A 26730-nucleotide genomic window follows, 5' to 3' on the forward strand; every position below is an offset into this window, starting at 1 on the left:
TGCTCATCTTGAGAAAGTCTGTGCCACAGTTAGGGTGGGTCATAAGCTTGTATTTCAATGAAATAAAATCAAATGCAAGACCTGAAGAATATTTTAGGAAACTCAAGACAATGGCCATCTACAACACACAGTATTTTTCTAAGTATCTGCTGTTTTGTTTGCCATACTACTCAGACCGAGTACTTTCAGCAAAGCTGATTTCAGCGTCAATAGTCAGGGTCATTGACTACTGCAACACTTGTTGCGACAGATTTTATTTGCTAAGAAATGTAAAACTCAGGTTAGGTAACAGGGATGTCTACCTGCACAACAGCTTTTCAGACACCTCTGTTTACAAAAGGTAATTTTACATCTTTCATAATAGTACCCAAACAATAAATAACCAACCCAGAAAAGAACTAAGGAGAGTGGGTGAAAACTCTTTGACTTACAACACTGTGCTATATCAAGGCACTATATTTAACCATCAGTATAAGGGAGAGAAGACATAAATGGATATATTGCTTTGTAAACTGAAATAATTTAATAGAAGAATCTAATCAGATCAGATCTGTAGGATTCTGCTGATTTGTTGAATACATACAACAAATATATATATAAAACTTGTCCATTCATAGCTTGTAAGAAAAATAATTTTTATATAATTTTAATACATTTCTACTGTAATGAAACTTTGCAACAGTTGCCATGTCACTCATGACAGAACAGACATCACTAATACACTGTTTTATGCGTAGCTTCATTTCAGAAAGAATGAGAAATTACTGGTTCTTGTTACTGCAATATATGAATAACCCTCTGTGCATAACTGGTGAAGCTATGAGTTAGCAGTTCCCTTCTCAATACAAGTGAAAACTTAAGGATGTTTCCAGAGTAAGTTCCTCAGTTTCATCAAGACAGCTTCAGTCCTTGAACGTTCTGTTTCAGATTGAGCAACTCTTTTTCTTGCCTTGTTTTCTCCAATTTGAAGGCTAGCTTATTTGCTTTCTTCTCCATTCTGCGTTCCTGTGCATACAAATAATTTACAAAATAGGCATAACATGCAAAAAGAAACCATTCTAATGAAAACAGCAGAAATCTGGACAATATTATTATTTATGGCACTAATTATTAGTAGCCACATTAATATGTGTGCCCCCAGGATTATCATCTTTAATTAGCTGAAGATTCTAATGTCCTAGCAATTTCTGTTCCTAAATAAAACAGCTAGCATATCATTGTGGCCAATTAGATTTTCCACATTTCTTTCAGAGACTTTTCACTTTATGTGATCTGAAACATCACAACTATTTTCTTTGCTTCCCTAGATAATAAGGATATATGAGGGCTCTTTCTGAAGTTATAAATGTAAATAGTGGCCGCAAGAACAGATCAAAATTTCCATATAGGAAATCAGGATAACAAAATTATGAGGTTAACTTTCTTTGCAGTAGATTTTTTTTGAAGAAGTAATAATTAGTCCTTTGAGACCAGCAAGTTTTTCCCCTTAACTTCCAGACATAACAACAAATGAGCTTTAAAAAAAGTTTGTAAGGCAGAATTCAGATAATATAACATGTTTTTGCAGGGTCTTATTTAAAATAATGCATACCTTTCGCTCCTCTTTTATTGCCTGTTTTCTAGCTTTCCGATCTTCTTTGCTCTCGTCTTTGGAACGGGGCTGTGTTGATGCTCTTGGCAGGTCATTACCATTAATCATTTGCATGCGTTCAATCTGCTTAGCAGTAAGACCTTTCTGAGGCAAGATATGTAGGGGAATTCCAGTCTTCTGTGAAATTTTTATTGGTTTTGGCTAAAATAGAGAGCACATACGTATTAGTGGTCCCTAGCTTTCTCTCCAAGAACTGCACATTGCACTGCCTTATCAGTATAAAAACATTAGATTCAGATTTAACAGTAATAAACAGCTAAGTTTCCTCACACTATTCTTCCCTCAGAAAAATGCACATTAATCCCGAAGTAAGAAATTAGACACACCTGTGAGCAAAATCTGGCCTTCCAGAACAAGAAAAGTTTCTCCCTTTTATTTAAATATTACTGAAAAAAACTGAACTTAAGTACACACTTCATATTCCTTTATAAGCTTTCAAGAAAAAGGTTTCTTTTCAAAATCTCACATATCTGGAATATGGAGCAGTGCTCTAATGATGGGGAATGTCTGGAAGCCCAAAGAACTAAAATAAATTGCTTCAAACTGTAGAAGGGAAACAGAAGCCTATTTTGAAGAAAAAAAACCCCTAATACATGTTTGTGAGACACAGATTACACAAAGGTATATCACAGGTAACAAGAAAGTACATTCCTTGCTCTCTACATTTCTGCCTAGGTATTGCAGAAATTTTGAACTTACTCAATTTTCCTTCTAATAGAAAAAAATATATCCAAACCCTTCTTCATTGAAGAAGTAATACCACAGGCTAACACCTCCCCCAACCCTCTTTTCTGCTCCCTCCTTCTTTTAAAAACAGATATCCGTTGAGAAAACAATCACTTTTGTCTCAAGTTTTCCCAGGCCAGGTTGTTAGTCAGAGTAAATTTAATGATTTTACCTTTGATGGCTCCTTAATAAGTGTTGGGTGATTATATAAGTTTGAATATGTACCTAGGTCACAAAGAAAGAAATAAAAAAAAAAAAAAATGAAGAAAGGCTTGCAAATAGAAATTAGGTCAATTTATTATGAATTGTACTACTGCACAGGCTTTGAAGACGTAAAATTGCATGAATTAAGTTATCCACACAAAAGCAGTAGTTTTATCTAGCAAGAACTCCTGCTGCTGTGCTTCAGAAGCATAAAACATTTTAACTAAAGCACTATTAGCAAAGTTCTCAGATCACTTACCATTTACTTCAAAATCCTAGGAACAAACAAGCAAACTCCAAAATACTTACTCAAAATGGATTCACAATCCCACTTTTCTTTTGTTTCCTCAATAACTACAGCTACTATTTCTTCCTTTTCTTCCTCACTTTCTTCATTCACAGGAGAGTCTAAGTCTTCGTAGGGTTCAAGAGCATCCAATTTTACACAACTTTGAAGTCCAGAGAGAAAAAAAAAAAGGTTTAACTCTTCTTGAAAATGCGTAATATGTAAACCCAGTCTCCCCTGAGTAAAACCCCAAACCAAAGAAAGCTATTCCCAATGAAACTTGCAGCAAAAATAAGATTCCTTAAGTAAGCATCCTCAAAATAAACTAAAACATTAGGACAACAGACATAGTCAAAAAAAAGAAGTATTTCTGCATTTCAAAAGTATGTGGCACACAAAATTTGTGACTGGAGGGCACGAAGAGGATACACTTTTCAGTGTGTAAGCAAAGCACCTCTAGAGGTGATTATGTACTCTGCTACTGACCAGTCATCCTTCACTACAAGGGACACATTACCATGTCTTTCAATCAGTAAACACGAGATTAATGTGAGAACATTTAGCCATTTAACTTTGGGATAATACCACCTGCTTTAGGACAAAGTGAATATTCTGTGGAAACGCAGTCTTACATTGACATGGGGTTGCTTTATAAGCACTGATTTTTGCAGTGCTTCAGAGTGGTACACACGCAACAGTCACCTGCGAGTTTATTATTATGTAACTAGGTATTGTAATGGAATCAGCTGTATACCAATAAGACAGAATATACTACAGTGTCTGCTAAAACAAAGTACAAGGAGAAAGGTTACACTAAGAAGGGAAAGGAAGAATGCCTCTAGATATTATTTACGCTAAATTCAATACAATTATACAAAAGGAGCATGATCTCACCTAAACCAACAAAATGCCTCCACTTAATTTTATCATCTCATAAGTTCAGACTGACATTGAGTGACACCAAAAAATGGATAATACTCATACGTGGCTGCTTTGATTGTGGGATGCAATTTTTGAGTACATGAATGGGAAACAACATACCCAAACTTTCAATATAAACACAGGATTCAATATAAACTACTTATGTGAATCAGCATTTCTGGGAATACATACTTCTTTGCTTTCTCCTTGTAGTAATCATTCAGGACTTCCTGCAACCGAGCATTGTCCGTGTTAATATAGCCTTCTAACTCCACATTATCCAAGGCTCCAATCTCATCTTCATCAAATTGTTCAAAAAACTAAAATAAATAAGTGGATATCTGTAGTTAGATTGTATTTGTCATGCAACTTCTTGATAGCTTAAAGAAGATCTACACGTTTCCTTCTACTTACCCCTTTTTCCTTGCCCCTCTCATTTGCTGAACAATCACCAAACACATCTGCAGTAGGATTTCCTCCTTACCGTCAGTATTCTTTCAGCATGGGAGTCACAAAATTATCTTTTAATAATATTTAAATCAGCTTCTAGAAAATGTTTCTTATTCTGATGCGTTATTTCAATCTGTACATTAAAAAGCCTGTCACTGCTCAGGACAAAAGTTACACCATATTTCCACTGCTCTGTCATCATTTTATGAATGTACACTTGGCACAGTGGGGAGAAAGGGTGGTATAAGCGAGTCTTTACCACGCACTTGCGCATGATATCCTGTGTTGAACTGGGCCTCTCACATGGAATTGTAACAAAAACTATGAATGCTCATTATAGTGACTGGAATAATTTTAACTGTATCAGTCTTAGGCCTTTTAACAGCAATTAACACTCTAGCTATTTAACACAGGCTTCTTAGCGCACACAATATTAAATGCGCAATATGTGCAAAGAACAGCTGTTTGATGCCCTGACTACTGAAGGCAGTAAGAATTTGCACAGGCATACACAGGAGATGAATCAAAAGACAAAGAAGCATTTAACACCCTGACGTTTAACAGTTACATTCTTGATCTGCCTCACCTTCTCAAATCTGTCATCCAACAGGGTTAACTGTTCATTCCTTCTCATTACTGAAGATGTCATAGAATATTCTGTGAAACGACTCCTGGTTTCTTCTTGCATAAAAAGAAATTCTTTTGGCTGTCTATTAACCCCATCATCTGATAATGGACCTTCTGAATCATAGTCTTTATCACTACTGCAACTATCGTTTTCATCACTGTCTTCCTCCACATCTTCCCACTCATCTTCATCCTTGGCATCTGATGGCCTGAACACAAGTATAAAAGTTTTAGAATAATACATGGACCTTTCCACAGCTCTGTTCAGCGTTGGGTTATCTGAAACAATTTGGCAAGAACAAATTTAAATCTTGAGAGGCAAAGATAAAAAGTGATTATTTTCAAGCCAGTAAAAGAAAAACAAGTTTAGCTGTAACAGTGTTGCCAAGGTCAACATAATACTACTTTTGTCTGAAAGCTGAAAACGTATCTGATAACTGCTGGATCACACCTCTGTGCACTGAGAGTGAGGTTATGTTTACATTCAGCTGTACATGTCAAAGTGGAAAAATACTAGCTGCATTCTTGACTATTAAAACTAGCAAAATTTCTCATTGGTCATAAAATATGCAGTGGGGTATCACATAAAGCATTTGTAAAGGCTCTGGAAACACCCATTAGCCTTCATCAATATCATTACTGAGGTATTGTAAATATGACAGATGGTAATGTTTTAAATAGTTCAAGAATCACATTATTCCATACACTGCATATGTAAACAAATACATATAATCGATGAATTCAAAGTAACAAATTGAACCCATCTCTTGGATAACACATGAAAATTTGTTTTGTAAGCTACCACCCACATAAGACAAGGTAATACTTTTTTCCTTTAACACACCTAAGCATTCAATTTGAAATCTGAAACAATTCTTGCCTTCCTACAACAATACATGGAATAACAAATAGCATCATTCGTATTTACACATGACAAATAGTTCTACAAAGCCCTGCGTACCCTTTCTGTGGTTCATTTGCTTGTAGAACAAAATCATCTTCCAGAATATTTTCTGGATTGTCAAAGTCAAAATCATCATCAAGAGCCGCAACAATATCAGGGTCAAAATCCAGCCGTGGCCCTAGAAAGTTAAAAAAAAAAAAACAAAAACAAACCACAAACCAACATAAATACATAAGTTTCTCTGACATTATGAAGCTGCTTTTATGGATAAAACCCAATCCAACTAGACCATTAATTCGCACTAAGGAAAGATTAAACCTAAGAATCACAAAATTCCTCAATAATATCTGTAGATTTGATACAAGCCAGGGCAAGTCACCAGCCTCTTGTCAATTCTCCTCATCCAAAAAATAACATATTTGGAAGCTTAAGATGTCTAGGGAATGTATTTTAATATATTTTACTTAAAATATTGTAGAAGGACAGATATCCAAGCTAGAGTACTGTATATCAACCAATCCTAGCTCCCATCACCTAAAATTCCCTACATTACAAAAGGTCAGAAAGCCTTTCTCTGCTACAAGTACCAGCAGCGTTCTTTACCATCCTTCTGTCAGGACAGAGAGAACTACCACAATTAATTCCTGTAATAAAATATTAAGATAGCTGCAAAGTGAATGTTCAGTGCAAACATGGATATGTAACAAAAGCGTACTTACAGTCTGTAACACTGAAATAATACTAATGAAGGACAGAGGACAGTAAACACCACTCTGCATTTGAAAAGAAGGGAAATTCTGAAAGTGAAAATCCTGTTCCAGACTTGGATTCAAACAGATGGGAGTAATAAATCTACAGTTTTCCCCTGTTATTAGTTTATATTTGCTACACTGTAAGAGCTCATGGATTCCCCCTGCCCCAGCAAAGCTAAAAAGCTATTATTAGTGAGTCGCATAATTAGGTCTCAAATTGAAGCACAGGTCTCCTATAGATCATTCTGTCTGCTATTGATCCTGTTCTAAACCAAAACTAATATGACACTGTAATCAAAGACATAATTATCATGTAGTACCTAGATGGCAACTCACGTTACGGAAAGGTAGAAGATTTAATGATACCTGAAATGGGAGCAGCTTTATTTAATAAGCCCACATCCTCTTCAAACTCTGTGGCAAATACTGAGGAAGGCAACTTAATAGATGGAGCCTTAGAGAAAGAAACAAAAACCCAATATCACAATATACTTGTTCTCAGTTTCTCATTTGAGCTCACATTAACAAAAATGTGCCGATAATCACGTGAACAGAAGAAACTCTGAGAGTGCCACTTATTTTTTAAGACAAGTACTACTTTATTGGTGGCAAATTTTCAGTCTTGCAATGAAAGCTAGGTAAAGTGCTGGCAACATTAATTCTCATGTCAATATTCTCCAGGTATAGAGACAGTATTTGTGCATCTCTGAAGCTTTTTAGAGAATGCTTGCACAGCAGACACAATGAAATTTGTAATATTTTTTTATCGTTTTAGAGAACACACATTTGAAACTACTCCTTTATTGAAAGGCTTATTAAAATCTTACTAAATTGCACATCTAAAATAACTTTAACTCTTATGTAGTATCACTACATAAGGTATTTCTGACTAAGAACATTGGTTTCGACTAAAATTACCATATTTGGTTAAACCAAACTCCCTCAATTAAAAGTGACTGACTGCCAATTGCATATTTCAATTGCTTGACATTACTTATTGATTTTCCATTCCAATGTGATCTAGCATCATGAAATTCCACAAGTTATGCCAGCAATTGAAAAGTTTGGGTTTATTCCCTCTGGGTTCTGTTACATTCCACTTTAAAAGCATGGTGTCCTGGTAATACAACCTGGCATATTCATAACCCCAGAGCATTTAAAAGTTCTAAAAATCTTAAAAACAAATGCCAACTCCAGAAAACATGACTTGTTCAAACAAATACCTTTTTAAGCCATTTCTCCAAGAAAAGCTTGTCATGGGTACACAAAGTGTTTTAACGCTGTGCTAGCAAAATCCTGTTCATCAGTAAACTTTGTCTTATCAACTTTTGGTTTTACTTGTAGGAAAGTCTGATTGTGGGTCAAAAGGATCATATCTATCTATCTATCTCACAGTCACGATAGCACTTGTTGAATATGGTTAACGTGTCTACAGGATGCTAAACTCAAAAGACCAGCATAAGATTATTATGAGCAAAAATACTACTTACTGGAACTTGCTGAATTTCATCTTCGATGTGCTCCTCACTTGTGACAATAATTCTACTTTGCTGTCCATGCACAGAAGGGACAAGCTCAGAGGGACCAGAGGCTTCTTTCAGATGTTGCAAATAGTCATAATCATCATCAAAGAAGACTCCATACTTCCGCTGCTCTTCCCTCCTTTGCTCGTCCTGCACCTTGGAATTGTAAAAAGAAAGACATTTAGTTACTTAAGTCCATTTAAAACTTATTAGTAAAAAGAGAAGTAACACATCTATTGAGAATGCCTGAATTCTAAAGTCCTTGTAGTCCTCTCTCCACTCATTACCCTAACACACAGCCAATAAGAATGTTGTAACCAGCTGGTTCAGTGTTCGGGTGCTGTCTGAGCAGGACCTTAAACAACTTTTTCAATAAGCAGCATAATTAACAAAGCCTGTTTTTTCAGGGTAGATCGGGCAATCTTTGTTGTTGTTGTTGTTGTTTTAATATGTTTATAACCCTTACGCCAGTTAGTCATCCTTCAACCCATCAAATTCCCTACAATACCCCCTTCTTTTTACTACGCTGGACTAAAACCTACCTTCTCTTAGGCTATGTTTTTGAATTGTACGATTGCGAACCCACTTTTCTCTCCTGCCATATTTCTTATCTGAATGAACCTCAATATTAAAAGCAAGTATTTACTTTCTGTGTAGGCAGCAGAACTCTCTGGGGTGCAGTATCATCAGCAGCGAGTGGATCCCTCTGACTTCTGTGCACTAAGTGAAACGTTACCGCTTTCTTCTTGTCTATGAAGTGTTTCTTTTTCTTGTGAGGCTGCAAAAGGACATTTGGTTAATCATTAATAAAAAATGAAGTATTAAATGCACCTAGAAAGAATATTTTGCCCATGGACCGTGCTACTGTATTCCTTTTAAGGCAATGCCCTATAAACATATACCTAAGAGACAAAGCGAAAAGAAACTAGTGGCAGCTTAACTTTTCTCACCCTATGCACAACAGCCATTTCATATGTTCTAATACCATATGCAGCTGTATTCAGCTGCAAAATGGCAATACATTGGTACAATAAATATTTGATTATAGCATGTACGCCTTAACATATAATCCTAGAAAGGAAGTTTTAAGTAACTACTTTCTAAACACTGGGTCAAATCTGAGACATACTTCATCCAAGAACCACAGGAAACTGAAATAAGGAAATTCATCTAGACACACCTAGCTTCTTGAAAAATTGTTTATAGACAGCTGTTCCCACACCAGTAATTCCGTATCAACCATGAAAACTATGGACCGCACCATTACACAGACACAACTCTAACATCAAAAGTACATCTATATTCTGGATCAACAAAAATCTGAAGCACTCTTAACTGGGTGAAAACCTTTCCTACACGCTAGCACATCTGACTTGGAGAAATACTTTTATCAAAAATTCCAGCTTTACTTACCTACCAAAACACGTCAACAGCAGACACATGCAACTTATCATAGAATGGTTTGGGTTGGAAGGGACCTTAAAGATCATCCAGTTCCAACCCCCCTGCCATGGGCAGGGACACCTCCCACTAGACCAGGCTGCTCAAAGCCCCATCCAGCCTGGCCTGGAACACTTCCAGGGATGGGGCATCCACAGCTTCTCTGGGCAACCTGTTCCAGTGCCTCACCACCCTCACAGTAAAGAATTTCTTCCTGATGTCAAATCTAAATCTGCCCTCTTCCAGTTTGAAGCCACCAACCCTCGTCCTGTCACTACATGCCCTTGTAAAAAGCCCCTCTCCAGCTTTCTCGGAAACTACTCTACGGAGCTAATCTATTTTCTTTACCTCCTAACCTTAAGTATACAACATGATACATCTAAAAATTCAGAGCATATCAACTGCCACCGTATGTTGTGAGTTAAAAACCCCAAAATGCACTTTAAAATTGTAGGCTTGGAGCAACCATAAGAGGAAATACAAGAAGCTTTTGGAAGCAAGCAACGTGCTGCCCCTACGGACCGACGGTACCGCGGGGAGGTACTGGGCCCGCAGGAAGCCGGGCGGAAAGGAAGGCTACCCCCACCCCTCACGGTCCCCGTGGGGAGGCCGGCCGCCCCTCAGCAACGCTTCTCCCAGGCCGCCGACCCCTCCCGCCCCCGCCGCGGGTCCGGGGCTGCCGCTTCTCCCCTCCCAACGGCGCTACGCAAACGGCCCGACTTCGACCCAGGCGCTGGGTCGCTAGTGGCCGCCCAGTCCCCTGCCCTCCTGCCTTCCTCCTCCTCACCATGGTGCGGGAGCAGGCCGGGCAGCGCGCGCTGCCCGCCGGCGAGGGGAGCCGTTACCGGCACCGCTGACAGAAGCCCTGATCGCTCCCACGCGGGCCAGCCCTCAGCATCCCTGAGCCGCCGCCGCCATCTTAGGATCAACCAGTGACCAGCATCGGGGGAGGAGATAGGCTGCCAGTCCGCATAGGTTATGGGTTTTTTTAACGCCAGTAACACAAGCAATGAGAGTTTTCTCAGACTGAAATAGTCTTTTAATAAAAGAGAGGCTCCGTGATCGCAAGCAGGGTACTTTCTCCCACCTTCCGGAGGCATATTTTCCCCACTTCTCCCCCCCAGAAACTAGTGGAGAATGGTTCCGCCCGAAGCGGCAGAACGCTGGGCAGCGGGGGCCAAAGGGCAATGCGCCTGCGCAGGGGCCGGGCGGTCGCTACGATAAATTACCATAAACTTTTATAAAGAGATGGTGTGAGATGGGAGGCGTTGTGACGCTCACTCGCTCGCAGGCTCTGCAGAAAGGGCTTCCTCAACCAGCCGTGCCGTAGCCAGCTTCAACAGGGCCCAGTGCCGGGTCCGGCACCTGGGTCACAACACCCCCCTGCAGCGCTACAGGGCTGGGGAAGAGTGGCTGGAGAGCTGCCTGGGGGAAAAGGACCTGGGGGTGTTGGTCGACAGCCGGCTGAATATGAGCCAGCAGCGTGCCCAGGTGGCCAAGAAGGCCAACAGCATCCTGGCCTGTATCAGGAGCAGTGTGGCCAGCAGGAGTAGGGAAGTGATGGTCCCCCTGTATTCGGCACCAGTGAGGCCCCACCTCAATTATTGTGTTCAGTTTTAGGCCCCTCACTACAAGACAGACACTGAGGCGCTGGAGTGGGTCCAGAGAAGGGCAATGAAGCTGGTGAGGGGTCTGGAGAACAAGTCTTATGAGGAGCGGCTAAGGGAGCTGGGGTTGTTCAGCCTGGAGAAAAGAAGGCTGAGGGGAGACCTTATCGCTCTCTACAACTACCTGAAAGGAGGGTGTAGCGAGGTGGGGGTTGGTCTCCCAAGTAACAGGACAAAAGGAAATGGCCTCCAGTTGCACCAGGGGAGGTTTAGACTGGATATTAGGAAAAATTTCTTCACCAAAACAGTTGTCAAGCATTGGGACAGGCTGCCCAGGGAAGCGTTTGAGTCGCCATCCCTGGAGGTATTTAAAAGACATGTAGATGATGTGCTGAGCGATGTGATTTAGTGGTAGCCTGGCAGTGCTAGGTTAACGGTTGGACTCAATCTTAAAAGTCTCTTCCAACCAAAATGGTTCTATGATTCTAGTGTCACCTCTGACACACACCTTTACGATCTGGCTCCACACAAGCTCACATCCAGGCTGAATTTGAAAGCTGAGATGTAAATAATGTGTTCGTATTAACAGTGTTTCACCATATCTGAGTTCTTATTTCTTGTGATGTGACATTCTAGCTGTATAAATTATACCAATGCCATGTAGCATGCCTGTGCACAAACACACTCCTTAAAAAAAGTATGCTTGGTATTTTAGGAATATGATGTAAACCATTCTGTTACATTTCGAAAAGAAAGTGTAAAACACAGAAGGGAGCAGTTTCTTCCATGTGCATATAGACAATTAAAGCAGTAACAACTATGGAAAGGTTGTTACTGAAAATTAAGAAATAATTAACCACATTATGTGTGTATATGTATGCAGCTAAATGTATATGTGTATTTGAGTGGATTTCATTGTTTTTCAGTAGGTGTCACTAAAGCTTCAAAAAAACCCCAGATTTTCAGTGTTCTGGCGATTTTTTTCTAAAGTCTTGCATGTTTACCATCAAGTTTCATCATATCACTCTCATGGAAGCACATAAACTCTGCTCCATCAGTTGAAATGACTCCTGTGCTCAAATTATTTCTGTACATATCTGCGCAAAGGCTAGACCTTCCTTTCCCCTTCCTTCCTAAAGGTACATGGCAGGTACCTTCCATCTGACGGTTGTAGTACACACCTCGTGGTACAGGAAGGTTAGCAACCCTTTGACTGCATGCTGTGAATGGGTTTTTCAGGACTGCACCTAACAGGAGCAACTCCCTTCCTATAGTGTGTCTATACTGCAAACCCAGTGTCAGGTGGAATAGCAGAGCTAGCTTTTCACAAGGTGACTAAGAGCAGAATCACCCAACTGTTAAAAATACAGTGCTTAGCATTTATCCGTGGGGTAACAAAGTAGATTAGATGCTCCTTATTGCTTCCAGGTCCCTAAAGTAGCTCTGGCATCAGAGAAGTGCAAAGTAGTTGTACACAGACTTGGTAACAGGATTGCCCTTGACAATCCCCTGTGTCTGGAGACCCCCTATCTAATAGTGGTGGTGCTGTCATTCTGTATACCCCAAATCTGGTCTAGGAGCATCAACGTCAGTCTGGAAGTGGGAAAAATTAGCTTTTGCTCTCAGCTCTGTTGCTAATAATCTGTTTCACATGTGCAAGTTAGATTTTACCTGTTCAGTTTTGTAAGTCTCGGGGTTTTCCGTCTTGCTTTAATTCACATCCCCACCCTCTATTTCCTGCTTAGATTCTAAGTGTTTAAGGGGAAGGATCTGTATTATACATTCACACTGTGATTAAAACAACAGGCTCCCTTATCACAGAAATTGATAATGTATGCCAACAGCAATGCACCTGGAGATTAGCTTTAAGATTGAGGGATTAGCAATAGTAAGTATCATATTGCCTCCTTTGTTGATACCTAAGAGCGAGTCATCTCCTTCCAACTGATTTATGATATATCAGAATTCAAAATCGAGTATTACATGTATGTGAAATGTGAATGAGAGAGTCTCTCAGATGGAGACTCCACTTAAGCTTCTAATTTCATCCAAGCCTTACAAGACCATCGACCCCACTGTACAATCATTGTGTTCTCTGCTGAGACACCGTGCAGTTTAAACTCAGGAAAGAGCACCTACAGAGACTGAGGGGAAGAGCGCTCCGGTCACTTACCTCTTTTTTTATGCTTACAGAAGAGGAATGGTTGGTATTGGAATGGTCTCACTGTTGAAGCAGCCACTTGAAAAATAATATGCTGCAATAATATGCACACATTTCCTTCACATAATCAACAACTTGCCTTTCATGTGAGGAATTTTTTCTCTTAGTTCTTGCAAAGCGGAAGTTATTACAGAGTAATTAAAAAGCAAAAGTTATTGTCAGTCACTTTGTACTGTTAAAAGATTGGCAGGCATGCTGCAGATTAGGTTGAACCCTCGGCTGTGCACATCAGTTTTGCCCATGTGCAGTAGGTGTAATTTTGTAGCAAATCTGCTGTCAGTGAAACTGAAATTAGTGAAAACCACTATCTTGCTGATAAAAAAAAAAAAAAAGGGAAACTTGGAGCATAAATTGGGTCTCTGAACCATTGAACTACAACACTAACTTTGTATTTTTAAAACAGCTATACCTCTTTGAACACACCTCTGCATGAATACACCACCCACAAGAGAGCTACCAGATTTATTTGAAGGACTCCCAAAATTCAAAGGAAGGTTTCAGGAACCTTCCTTCATCTCATTTCCATGAAGAGGGACTTTTAATTTTGTCTCTCTTAGAGGCCGCTTTCCAACAAGTAACAGCTCTCTGAAGTTAACTCGGTTTTACATGCCCATGTACTTGCTAGAGCTTCAAGAACAAAATATTTTCTGTAAAGTTTTTCGGAACAATTTTATTGAGGTAATTTTCTTCATTTTATATTTTTATATATATTCATTCATATATATCTATAATTCAAAGAGCTAAACAGTTGCCTAAGGCACTTGGAACTGTGCACAGCAGAGTATCCTACAGTTCTGTACAACTAGGCAGCAAACATTTTTTTTGCTTGTTAAATAAAAACACCATAAAATAAGCATAATACATGTACTGTATAAAAAAGATAACACATATTCTACTTTTCAGATGACAGTAGTGCAATATATTTGTCTGTGTATATATATAGGTATATACTACAGGACGGATAAAACCCCAAGAAGCAGCTATCATTGATTTGTAACAATTCCAGTTATCTACATTCACAGATGTCAATATACCTATGTAAAAAGCAGTATCAGATCAGCCACTTCTTTGTAGTTACCATATTCAATCACACTGAGTCAAGCTGCCAAAATACAACTAAATGCATTTTATAATTGTTATGTAAAATACACACTGCATAAACTGAAAAGTTATCAGTATTGATTCTCCACAGCCTCATATCTTTTGAAAATCATTAACCATGTGGAAAGTACATTTTAAAGTACCAGCATTTCTAAGCTGATAATATTTCAGATAGTTTTTTGTATAGTTATCAATAACTATCCAGCACGATGGGCAGTGGGGAAGCAAGTCTTGAATTTTGTTTGCCTTACTTTCCTTATAAATAGGAACATTTAGCGAAAAATCACACAAGTTACTTTGAAAAAATTTGTTTCTATTTTAACTCAAATTAATAGAGACAATAATGTCTAAGAACTGGCCCAGTGCCTGTTAATAGGTGACACTCTCCATTATGTGCTGCAAAATTTTGATTCCAATGAATTAATGTGAAAATTTCATTTCAGGTGATTGTGGCCTGCTTATAGTATATTCGGCTTGTAAGAACCTCCGGACTTCACTGAACCTTCATAAGACCCTACTGGAGCTTCACCGCCTGCACTGGTGTGGATGGGTTATCAAGCCCTCCTCACTGGAGTCATCTCTCAGAGGTGTCCTTGCAGACCTGATCGGAAGATGCATGTGCACAAGGATTCCTACTGGTGAGTAGTACCTCGCCCCAGCATATTGCAGCTCTGCCAGGGAAATAAACATTCTTGAACGACCAATGTTTAAGGTACAGTTGGGTCTACAAAGCATCGTGTACTAATATTGCCACGTTTTACTGTTTGAGCAATTGTTCCATATAAGCTGGGAAGGGACGCAAACTTACTAGCTCCTGAGTGTACAGCAATGTGGTCGCCATGACTCGTGCTTCTACTTGTCGTCACGCTCTTAGCAGGTTATATACTAAACACAATTAAAAACAGAATCCACACAAGACAGAAAAGAGATAAGCATTAAAAACTGAAAGATTAATAAAAATACCCATCCTTAGGTATGCCTGCTTTCCTCGTTGATGGGCTTGACTGGTTCCAGGCCTTCCTTTTCCGGTACTGGACTCGGCTGATGAGCCGGCTTAACGAATTTTGCAGGAATCCAGTATGGACCTGAGGATAAAGACACACAAGCATATCCTTGACCCCATGTTATCAGGGGACTGGTCCTTCCCAGCGCCCCAATTCAAGGTGCTTATAATACACCTTCGGTTGTTCAGGCCATTCAACAGTCCTTCCTAAATGTTGCTCTACTGCTGTGGATGACAAAGAAGACATGTTTAGAAAATTTAAAACATAAGTTGCTTTATACAATCGCTCGTGAGGTGTCATACCTACGGGATTCCCCCTTTTTTGTTTAGCAAGCATGGTTTTTAAAGTATGATGCATACGCTCCACAATTGCTTGCCCAGTCAGGGAATGAGGAATACCGGTGACATGTTTAATGCCCCATGTCTGTAAAGAGGCCTGTACTTTAACGGACACATAAAGTGGTCCATTATCAGTTTTTATAATTTTCGGTACTCCCGTGACTGCAATGCATTGCAACCAATGTCGAATAACATCACGAGCTTTCTCTCCTGTATGAGCAGTAGCTACAACAAAGTGAGAAAACGAATCAACTGAAACATGTACATAGCACAAATGTCCAAATTCCATAACGTGTGTAACATTGGATTGCCAAAGTTCATCAGGTGTAAGCCCTCGCGGGTTAACCCCCACAAATGATGGCAGAGGAGCCAGCTGATGACAATCGGCACAAGTTCGCACAATATCATGTGCTTGTTGTTGTGTTAAAGAAAATTGCTTCCTCGATGCCTTCGCATTTTGATGAAAAAAATTATGCGACATTTTAGCTTGCTGCATAATGTCCGGAGTTGTTACCGACAGAGTGTGATAATCTGCAACTGTATTTCCCTCAGTTAAAGGACCAGGTCTTGAAGTTGGATGGTTGGTGCGTCGGGGACAATTCCGTTTAATATGTCCTTCCTTATCACAAAGGAAGCATTTAACATCTGCACGGGCTACCACCATCGGTTGAGCTAAAGCAGTGGCTAACATTTCTGCTTTATGTTGCTCAGAGCCCACGTTTTGACGGGCTCTTATTAGCTCTGATAGAATTTTGGTCTTACTTCGCAATGGCTCCAAAGCGCGCTTGCAATCCGCATTAGCATTTTCAGTTCCTAATTGAAACGACAGCAGTTGCTGCGCCCCTTCAGGATCTCCGTGTGTTTGGGTAGCAGTCCGCAAGCTGTCTAAGAAGGGAACATAAGGTTTTTGTCCTGGCGCACAGCCGCAAAAGACGTTTCTCTTCTCCCTGCATTGGGAACTCACTGCAAGGCTCTAACAGCCAGCGGTGTGGCCAGACTAAGAACTCTTCCGTCTAACTGGGCTTGTGCCTGCGCAGTGGCGTATGGCCCTTGTCCCAGCAACTCGTCCAGACCTATGTTAATACCTTGAGTAAGATTGTCCATAATTTGAGCGGTGGCAGCGTCACGGTACTCTGTGCCCTGGACTGCAAATTTTGCTGCAGTCAAGATTAACCTCAAAAGAGAACGCCAATCATACACTGTCATTGTACACGAGCCAGCTATGGCATGAATAAGATTCATTGTCAGGGAAGATTGCAATCCGTAACCTCTGGCAGAATTTCTTAACTCTTTAACTAACTCATAATGTAAGTGCTGATATTGAGGAGGTTGGTTAGGTTGGTTTATAGATGCCCGTCTGTAAATTACAGGCATCGCTTGTAAAATCTGAACATCTCCCCTGCGCAAAGCCTCCCGCCGACATTCTGACAATATGCTGCAATACCCCGATTCCGGCTGCACACGTATAAGCGGTTGAGAAGAAGGAACAGATGCGGTACCTGGTGCAAATGGAGGAGGGTTAAGAATGGAGAAGCACAGTAATGACTTTCGTCACTGTTGCTGTAAAATCTCCTCTGCAGTTGGAGCAGATGCAGGCATAGCTTTAATTGGGGTTAAAGGTGGATATAAATCAGGTTCAGTCTCTGGGTTTATTGGACCAGGATCAAAGGGATCTTCTGGCTCTTCGCCTCCCGAATTCTGCTTTTGGTAATGTTCTGCAGGATTGGGAATTTCAGCAGATTCAGGCTCAGGGTCCACAACTGGGGGTCAACAGACTGAGGTTAGGAACCTGGGGGAGCTTGTGGTGCCCCTCCAGTAACCCCTTGCAGGGCTTGTTCTGCGGGATGCAGTGTTCGTATGGCAGTGTATACAGTTTGCCAAAGTAATTATTATTCCTTCTGGCAAGGACAAGCGCAGCATCTCCCGCGTTTGCAATTCCTCCCCCACTTTTGCCAGTGAGCTAAATCATAGGACCCCCCCTTCAGGGAACCATGAGCAGTAATCACGTATCCGTACAAGCAAAGTTACTAATTTGACAGGGGCCACTTTAAAGCCCTGTTCTGTTAAAAGGCGCTGCAGAAGTTTAAGTTGCAATTTCTGTTCTCCAGTAGCTGTTTGTCCCATTTTTAATATCTACCACGGCTGCTCACCTTTTTCGTCCAGCGAACAGTGATGACAGTAATTGCTAGAGAGCTCTCAGTATGAATTCCTCCATCCAGCCGTGGGTACACCACCGTATAATTAGTACTTCATATCTCTGTTCCTTTTAATCCTTGTTCTTTTAAACCCTGTTCGGGCACCATTTGTGGTGTAAGAAGGCACAGACTCCGGCTGTGATAAGCACGAAATCGTTTATTGCTTCTCAAGCCTCAGCTTTTATACCCAAGCTCTAAAACTTATCATGCACCTGCTAGGCAAGTAAACATATATTTCAGATCGCCAACCCAGTTGCCTTATTCAGTTCCCACTAAGATAAGCAGGAAAGGCTGTTTTCTTGTTCCATGTTTATATTGGACCAGTTCCTCTTCATTCCATCCACATCAACATCTGTGTTCCTGTTTCTGTGTGCTCTGTTCACTGTGTCTTTGGCCGTACGCAGGCCTCTGCTCGTAGATCTGCCACAATACCTGACAATTTAATGCAAATGTAGGCTTTTAGCTTGGTTTACTTTATCATTAAAGCACTGACAGACATTAAGACATGATCTCATATTCTAGTCTCTACTTAGGATGCCAGCAGTGCTGAGCCAGACCTGTCCTATTGGTGCAGTCTGCCAGGTGACAGCAGAGGTGACAGCGTGGCTCTCCCTACCCTGGCTCCAACCCGCTGCCAGCTCCGGCCCATGAGCGGCTTTCGGTTGATTCACAGTCTGCCAGACTAGGTAGATGTTTTTAGTCTGTGCTGTCTGGATCTTCCTCCCATTTTATGATGATGCAAAATTGTGGCTCAGACTCTATTTATTCTCAGGTTAAGTGACAGCTCTTTTGCAACAAATTCTCTGATGTAGCTGTAGCATTACTAGTCACAGATCTGTGTTTGAAGCGTCTCCACTGGAAACAAAGCAGTAATCTCACCTGGAAGGCGGGGTCGAATTTCCGTAACATTCATCCCTTTGTTTCATATATTTCATTTGGTTTTCAAGGAAAAAAAAAAAGTAAAACAAAGTGGTCATCTGATACATTTTTTACATGTCAACACTGAGGTTGTGGTGCTTCTCTAAGAGCTCAGTGTGGCCAAAGCAGAAGGTGAAGCTGTCCTGCCCCGTACCACATCAGAGGCTGGTAAAGTCCGCCACAGCACAGGACATGCAAAACTACATAAATGCTAAAACCATCAAATAAATACAATCTTGTAGACCTACAAATGGCTGTGAACACTTCCAGTGATTTTGAAGAGACTCTGCTCCTGGTCCTACCTTGTTTGAAATCACCAGTCGAAATGGTATTTAGCTTAAATAATGGTTAGTCTTTAACTGGGTTTTTTTTGGTATTTGTTGAGTCAACACATACATCACAGTTCAAGGATATTCAGATAGATTATTTTTCATTTGAAACAACTAATTTCAGTTACAAGGACTAATATGTATTACCTGAACGAAGACAGAGATGAGAGACATTCTAGAACAATTTCAATTTGTTATGTGAAGAAGAAATTAGGATTTGATTAAGCATCCATTCTTCTGCACCCACAGCAACAAGCTGTGATGCGTGATCCTACTGATAAATGTGATATGTGAGGTAATTTTAGAAACCACTGCTTCAAGCTACTCATTTTCTCTTTGTGTGCATGTAGACATCTGAGTTCATATCTGACTCTGTGGAACATAGGTATGTGTGTCACATTTGTCGTATGTTGTGGATGACATTTAAATGATTTGTCCAACTTGATAAAAATTAACACGATCCCTTTTCACCAGCTGGACTGTACTATGTGTTGCATGGAAAGTGGTATTTTTAATTTGCTTTTTTTTTTTTTTCCCCTCAAGGATTACTCACTTGGGAGTTTCTCAGGACTTATCCTGATTTTTTCCCTTCTAACAGGCATACAGCAGCATGGGCAGTTAGGTACATGATGTATTATTTCCAACAGGCTGTTGCAGCAACTTGGAGACATTTGAAATCATCAATACAGAGGACTAGGAGAGACAGCAGAAACTGACTTCAGGCAGCTCAGTAAGGTAAAGCAAAATTGCTTCACTGCACATAGTGATATACCAAAATCGTGTTATTTTTTATTGCATGGATAACACTTTACAGCTGTCTTTTTTCTGCCAGTTGATATTTGGAATATAAAAATAGTATATACAATTTTGTGTGTGGGTACAATACACAATGGACAGTTTATAGTTCTAATTCTTCAAGTATACTACATTTTTACATAACTTCCAATAAAGGCAACTCTTTTTGTCCAGTTACATAAATTTGCTTAAGAAGTTTGCTGTATTGTGGGACAAAGAATGCATCTGATTGATTACTTATCATCAAAATAATAAGAAATTACATAAGAAATTAAAGATTAGCTCAGCATCTCTATCCAGACTAGTATTCTGCCTCTAACAATGGCTTGTAGCGAATACTTTAAAAAAAACCCAAACCCAGAAGGATAGGGGAAGCCTAAGTGATACCTCACCTATGTATCCTCATGTCTTACGGCAAAATGCAGCTTGAGGAAGTCTGAGCCAGAAGTCGTGTCCTCATCTTGGTGTTTCAACTCTTAAAACAAGAAGGTGCCACGTGTCTTTCCATCCATGCTCCAGGCCTAATATAGAGAAATGTCTTCTTGCAAAGTAAATTCGTCAGCTTCATCCTGAGAGTTTAGCAACTTTTAGTTTGCTTGTGTAACCGTATGTGCCCTGGTACGTCAGTGGAGCTACTGCCTTATATATAAAGTTTACATAGTCTGATCTTACCTTTGTCCAAGTTATTCAGCATGTGCAACAGCTATCTTTCTGCCTTTAGTATCCTGGCTGCTTTCAAATGTTCCAAAGTGATTAAGGCAGCACTGAGGTCTATTTAATTGCTCCACTTGTTTCCTTTGAAGTGAAATACTGTGTTTTATACTTCAAAGTCAACACAGTAGGCCTTTATAGGATTTGGACACACATTTCTAAATTTGGCAACAACAACAACAAAAAGTTTAAGCAGTAGAACTATTTATTAAGTACTAGCGTTAAGTTTTAAGTTTACTCTTCAAATTCTAAAAATAAAAATTAGGATTCTACCAGAATTGCTGACAAACCTTAAGTATAATGGCCTGATCATTCCTGTATGATTTAGTGCCAAAGAATACATTTTCACTGTTTCCTTGATGTCAAAGTGGTGTTTCTATATTTATAAAATGATGGGCCTCACAGAAGCTAATCTGTTTTCTGCAAATAGAATCCTAATGGCTCTTATTGATTCCATTAAAAAAGGAAGGTGCTGCTTCCTTTTCTTTGCTACAAGCATGTAGATGGTTATTTTATTTGGTTATTGATATTTTGGGCTCTGTACGTCATTAGATTTTTACTAAAATGTAAGTGATCCTAACAGTCATATAAATCTATCTTTTTTAAAAAAGGTTTGTCAATCTCTTTAAAAATAATAGTGCCAGCTGTTGGAAAGCACTCTTCTGTTACTAGAAGTGCTCTTTACTAAAATAATCCACCCCATTTATGCAAACCTGGTCTTGTTGTAAATATCTGTAAAGAGGGAGATCTAATTTTATCCACCAAATTGCCTTCCTGCCTTTAGGCTGACATCTAAAACAACAACCTTCAATTTTATAAATGAAAAACATTCCACAAGAATCTCTTGCAGGTTCTGAGGTAAAAATCACATCTACACAGATCTTTTATTGCCTGAAAAAGAAATACTTACACTTCATAATTAAAAACTAAACAGGGCACATAAAAGACAAAAATAAATTGTAATATGTACACACATTAGAAAGGATAAATAGCAAATATATTGTAATACTGCATTAAATGTATGCATATGTGAATTCCAGACCCCCCCCAATGTTGTGTACATTAATTCAAAGGATAAATAAGTGCTAATATAAGACAGAATTTCTTAGTGTAAACAACGCCACAGGCTTTTTAATAGGCCTTTGGGCCAACTTAGAAAAACCATGTATTGCCTTTCACACTCCATACCACTTAATTTTAATAGTACTGTATTCACATGTACAATTTCAAGATAGTATAAAAAATTAGGAATCTATGAAGCATTCTTCACGCTCATCAAAAACAGGCTGCAGACACTCTAAGGATTTTCCATTCACTTTTACAGGACCTATGGCTGAAGACATACTCATTCATCTGTGAGTTCTTCCTCAAAGCAGTGCAAGAGTCCTTAAACATAAAAAGTCACATTAGTAATCACTGCTCAAGCCTACTAGTAGAGACTTTTCTGTCTAGTTTCAATTCTGATTTTGGATTTACACTAGCATGATGTCGAAGTTGTCACCACTGCCTGCCATAGGTGAGAAAGATAATGATCCCTCTGGTTTAAATGGCAAGTGACAGACAGCAAGGAGTGTTTCTAAACATGAAGCATTTCATTGCATTCATAGTGTCACGTTATTTGTCCTTCAAATCCTGTTTATGTATTTATGAGGATCCAGGGTATGTCAACATTAAAAACCAAAAAACATATGACTTGTTCTGTATGGATGTTCAATGTATTTTCTTGAAGCATGCTCATTGGGATTTTAAAAAAGACAGCTGAGTTATACTAGGACTAATTTCTGGCAACTGTATTTACTGGCACCAGAGAAAATTACAGTTCTTCACTAAAGTACTGATGACGTGAGGACTTGTGGCTTGCTGTCTTTCTAAGACAGGCTGTGGCCACCAAAAGAAATACATGCACAGTTGCTCACACTCTGTTTTTTTTTTAAAAAAAATACTTCCTACCACTGGCCAAGTTCATCATTAAGCAGTCCCATCCGTTCCACTTTTCTCTGTGGACCGACAATCGAGTCCTTTTCACAATCCCCCCTCTCAGTTACCCTCAGTCTCAACCCTACGAAGTCTGATGAGTTCCTGGTAACAGGCTCTCAAGCGATTGTCTTCAGCTCTTCCTGACTTGTGGAGCTCCAATGAACAAGTCCACCAACTCGTTTGTGTGGGCTAGCCACAGAACCGCTGTCTGTCTTAACAATGACAAACACTTCATGTGGGTTCTCCTCCTAGACAAATCATTTGTCCGTTGATAAAGACGAGGGCCACATCCTTTATTAACCTCAGGGTAAGCTGTAGCACACGCTCACACAGTCAAGTTCCAGTGCAATCTCAGGTCATCAGGACGCAATGATTTCCCCAAAGAAAATTGTTACATGAAATATGGGATGCGGTCAAACAGTTATGGACGATGAAACCTGAAATGATAAAACATTAAAAAACTTAGAATTATACTATTTCAACTGACAATGACACTGATCTTCATCCTGCTCTCATAGCTATTTACTTTTGTTGCCTGAAGAGAATTATTCCTGATTTTCCCGGTCTAAGTGGGATTAGAGTCAGCTCCATTATCCCCCGCTGTCTGTCTGTCTCTACTAGAAAACCAAACGGGTCTATGGTGTGGCTTAGGCACTGGCGTATGTCTCTCTGTCCATATCATTAACTGTTAACTGTGGTCCCTGGCACAGTTTTGCTTGGGTCAACCAGCGCTCTTCCAGATACTGCCTGGCCACGGCTGGGATTAGCACAGGCCAATAGGCAGACTGTGTATGGGGGGACATCACCCTGTTTTGGGATTGGGGGAAGAGGTTAACTGTACGAATTCAAGCTGTGCCAAACCTTCTGGCCTCAGGGCTGGAGAAAAGTCTCCACTCTATTTTGTATACCAATATAGATTTAGCCACGTTGCATTTACTATTTGGAGACACTGTAGATATGTCAGGAAAGCTTAGCTAAACCATAAAATTTAACATTCTTGTTTTTTAATCCTTCCGCAAAATGAGGCTAACAAAAATCTTTGATTTTTTTGAAGTAAGCAACAAATTTTATAGCTCTGCTGGTGCTTTCTTCCTATTAACAGCAGGCAACTGTGGCACATGAAGGCCCAAATACACCTCATTTTTTCTTAGACTTTTAGGTAGGGCATGTACATCACTCCAGATTGCCTGTATGATGGATAGAGAGGTGGGTTGCTCCAAAAGGTGTTGCCAACTTTTTTCTAGAATAAATTAGGAGCCTACAGCAATTGAAATTCTAAATTAGCTTAAATACAGTGAATCCAAGCAAAAGGGTAAGAAGGGCACCAATATCAGGTGTTCAATGTCTCTATCACCAGACTTCTAAATCTCTGTTTAAATGGCTTTAAAAATATATCCATGAAGTAGTAGAAGATGCAACAACTTTAAAAAAGCATAGGTAACGATGCACCTAACAGAGTACATTTACATAAGTTTTTGTTTGACACATCTTCTCTTAACAGTTCCAGAGAAGAGAAAAGAAAACAAGCCCCACATTACCCCTGTAATGTGGTTCATTACAATACAGGGATGCATTTCTCAAATAAAGGAGGTGTACGCAAAAGCTGACATTCACAAGTACACAGCTCATCTGCTAAGGGAGGGTACGGTGCACTGCAAAAAAGACACAGGGTTTTTGTATTTGTGTAGAACAACAATATCTTGGACTATATCTAGCTTTTCCATTAGAAGCACTTTATAAACTTCTACTAATGTCCTCTTCCCAAACTTTTATTTATTTCTCTATTTTTAGAAACTCAGTTTCTTGGATTCTGTTGTGAAATAACAGACGGGATCAGTCTGAGTTCCTAGGAGTAGAGAAACAGTTCAACTGACAGTCATGACAGTAAATGAAGAACAACGAAAACCAGTGTTTTTCCTTTCCCAATTTTAATATAAAATTTTAACAATTCGAAGATATTGTAAATATTCATTATAATATTAAAGCATCTTATATTGAATATCTAATAATACAAGAAACCATATGCTATAAGCTATTATTGTTTAATAAGCAGCTTCCTTGTCTCATTCTATCACAGAACTTCACGAATCAGTCTGTTAACCAGCTGCCAATGCAAGTGCCTTTTGGTTTGTATTACCTCAGTGATCATCCTTGAAAAAAATTAAAAGGTGAGTAATTCATTATCTGGCCAGAAACTTTACCTGTCTTTTTCTTAAAACAAATCACTTTTGTTGTATCAATCCAAATGTAGTGGTGAACTACATGAGTTTTAATGAGAGGTCCCGGAGGAAACTGAATCTCTTTTTATTTTCAAAATTGCAATCGACTTAAAACATCTGCATCTAATTAGCTTTTTCTACAGTTACTCTGATGACTTCTGTGCAGCGGCTCCACAACATGACCAGTGAAAAAAACAGGGTGGAGAAGGAATAGAGAAAGCCTGATTTCCCTCAGGTTGAAATTCTTTCAGGACCATGTATTTATCACAATTTGTCTGTGCCTATTTTTGAATCCATTTTCCAAGGCCATCCTCAGAAAAAAAAAAAAATCACTTTTTAACTGGTTTGTCATTCCATTGGGTCCCTGAGATTTTTGGTTCATCTTTCAAGAATCCAATTGTAATCAGTCTCAACTGTTTTCAATTCTCATGAAAAAATAACCAATTCTTTTTGTATGACTCATGCCTATCTGTACTTCTGTTTCCATACTGCAGCGCAACTCAAAAAAACGTAACAACATAAGCAGGGGGTTGCACTCCATCTCTCTCAGCACACAGCCAGGTTTCTAATCCTGCTGATTTACCTTCTCTCCCTTGGGATGTCCCATCTTTTTAAAGTAGTATTTTTATGTATTCTGAAGAAGGTATACTACCTACTGCCTAAAGAGAAAATGACATCAGAAGCCAAATGAAAATATACAAATCCATGTTTGAAAAGGACCCTACCCTGGTTCATCTCCTTGTTCAGTTTTGCTGTCTGTGAAACTAGTTTATTTTTTTTAAAATTAATTTATTCATGTCATACATAAATAAATACTACACTGAAGTGGGTTTATAGTATTATAGAAAAATCCATGTTTTGGTGAAAAAAATCACTGAAGTTGTGAAATCAAGCACTGAACTAGGAGATGCCAGAAATCACCAAAAGCCCATCTCCCATGGTGAATTTTCCTTGTGACACTCTTTTTAATTAAAGGAGTCACACTCACCTGTGCGGATCCTAAGTTTGATTGAAACAGTAGCAGGAAAAGGAAGGGACAGAGTCATAGCCAATTATTTTTATTTGACTTAACTCCGTGTGTAAGTGAACACAATAATACTATGTATGCCATGCTGGCTGATCCTAACAGCAAGTTCTGCTCAGCCTTTGTAACTTCAAAAGACACAGATGCCATGGGGATGGCAGAAAGTGCCTCCCTCCTCCTAGGAATAACTGCCAAATTTGAAGTCTTGCTAAAAACTGTGGACACTTCAGAGCTCTTTAAATTGTAATGCTTCAGACAACATCTTGGTGTTATCCAGGACAGAGAATGAAACAAATCCAAATTAAAACATTAGAAGTAGCAAACAAGGAATATTAGAATCTGTCTTTTTCCCCTGAAGCTGCTGCCAGGAGCCTAGAAAGCTCCCCAAAACACTGATAAGCTTTTCTGAAGTTCAACACATCATCTAATTTTCACTTACCAAATGCATCTACAAAAATGTATACTTTCATTACCAAGGGAGTACTGCCAGAGAAGGATATCCCTTTTTTGTGCTTGAGGACTGTTAAATTATATCTGGGACAGATGCTGAGTCCTTTCAAGGGATTGGTTTTTTAGATTTCCCAAAGAATGTTTTTCCCTTTAGCAACTGATCCACTGCAGTCACCTTCACTGCTGTATCAACTACTCAGCTTCAGGGATGGCATCAGCAACACTGGGAATCCCAACACTGGTTCCGGGGTTCAATGGGACTCACAGTAGGAATCTACACAAGGAGCCAGTCATGACACAGCTGCAGAGGACTTGTAGAAAGGCAGAGGGTTAGGGTCATACTCACCTTTCCGACTT

At 39.6% G+C, this 26730-nt stretch overlaps 2 protein-coding genes across 5 annotated transcripts in view; both read right to left on the reverse strand.

Moving 5' to 3' along the window:
* Positions 1-222: 222 nt before the first annotated feature.
* On the reverse strand, positions 223-10411 carry LTV1 (LTV1 ribosome biogenesis factor). Its single transcript, XM_054196222.1, has 11 exons — positions 10272-10411; positions 8691-8822; positions 8012-8200; positions 6888-6975; positions 5827-5947; positions 4825-5074; positions 3981-4108; positions 2891-3030; positions 2550-2602; positions 1592-1792; positions 223-1005 (listed from the first exon to the last, which is right to left on the reverse strand). Exons 1-11 carry the CDS (start codon positions 10272-10274, stop codon positions 892-894), a joined length of 1419 nt encoding a protein of 472 aa, XP_054052197.1. The 5' UTR covers positions 10275-10411; the 3' UTR covers positions 223-891.
* A 9574-nt stretch (positions 10412-19985) lies between these two features.
* Positions 19986-26730, reverse strand: part of PHACTR2 (phosphatase and actin regulator 2) — a 141546-nt gene continuing 134801 nt past the window's right edge. For all 4 annotated transcript variants that reach the window (XM_054195144.1, XM_054195143.1, XM_054195146.1 and 1 more), the window contains one exon: positions 19986-23117. In XM_054195144.1, coding sequence (XP_054051119.1) covers positions 23102-23117 — 16 coding nt within the window. In that variant the 3' untranslated portion in view covers positions 19986-23101. The remainder of the gene's footprint in view (positions 23118-26730) is intronic.

This window comes from Rissa tridactyla, chromosome 3 (assembly GCF_028500815.1).
Source record: "Rissa tridactyla isolate bRisTri1 chromosome 3, bRisTri1.patW.cur.20221130, whole genome shotgun sequence".
NCBI classification, from domain to species: domain Eukaryota; kingdom Metazoa; phylum Chordata; class Aves; order Charadriiformes; family Laridae; genus Rissa; species Rissa tridactyla.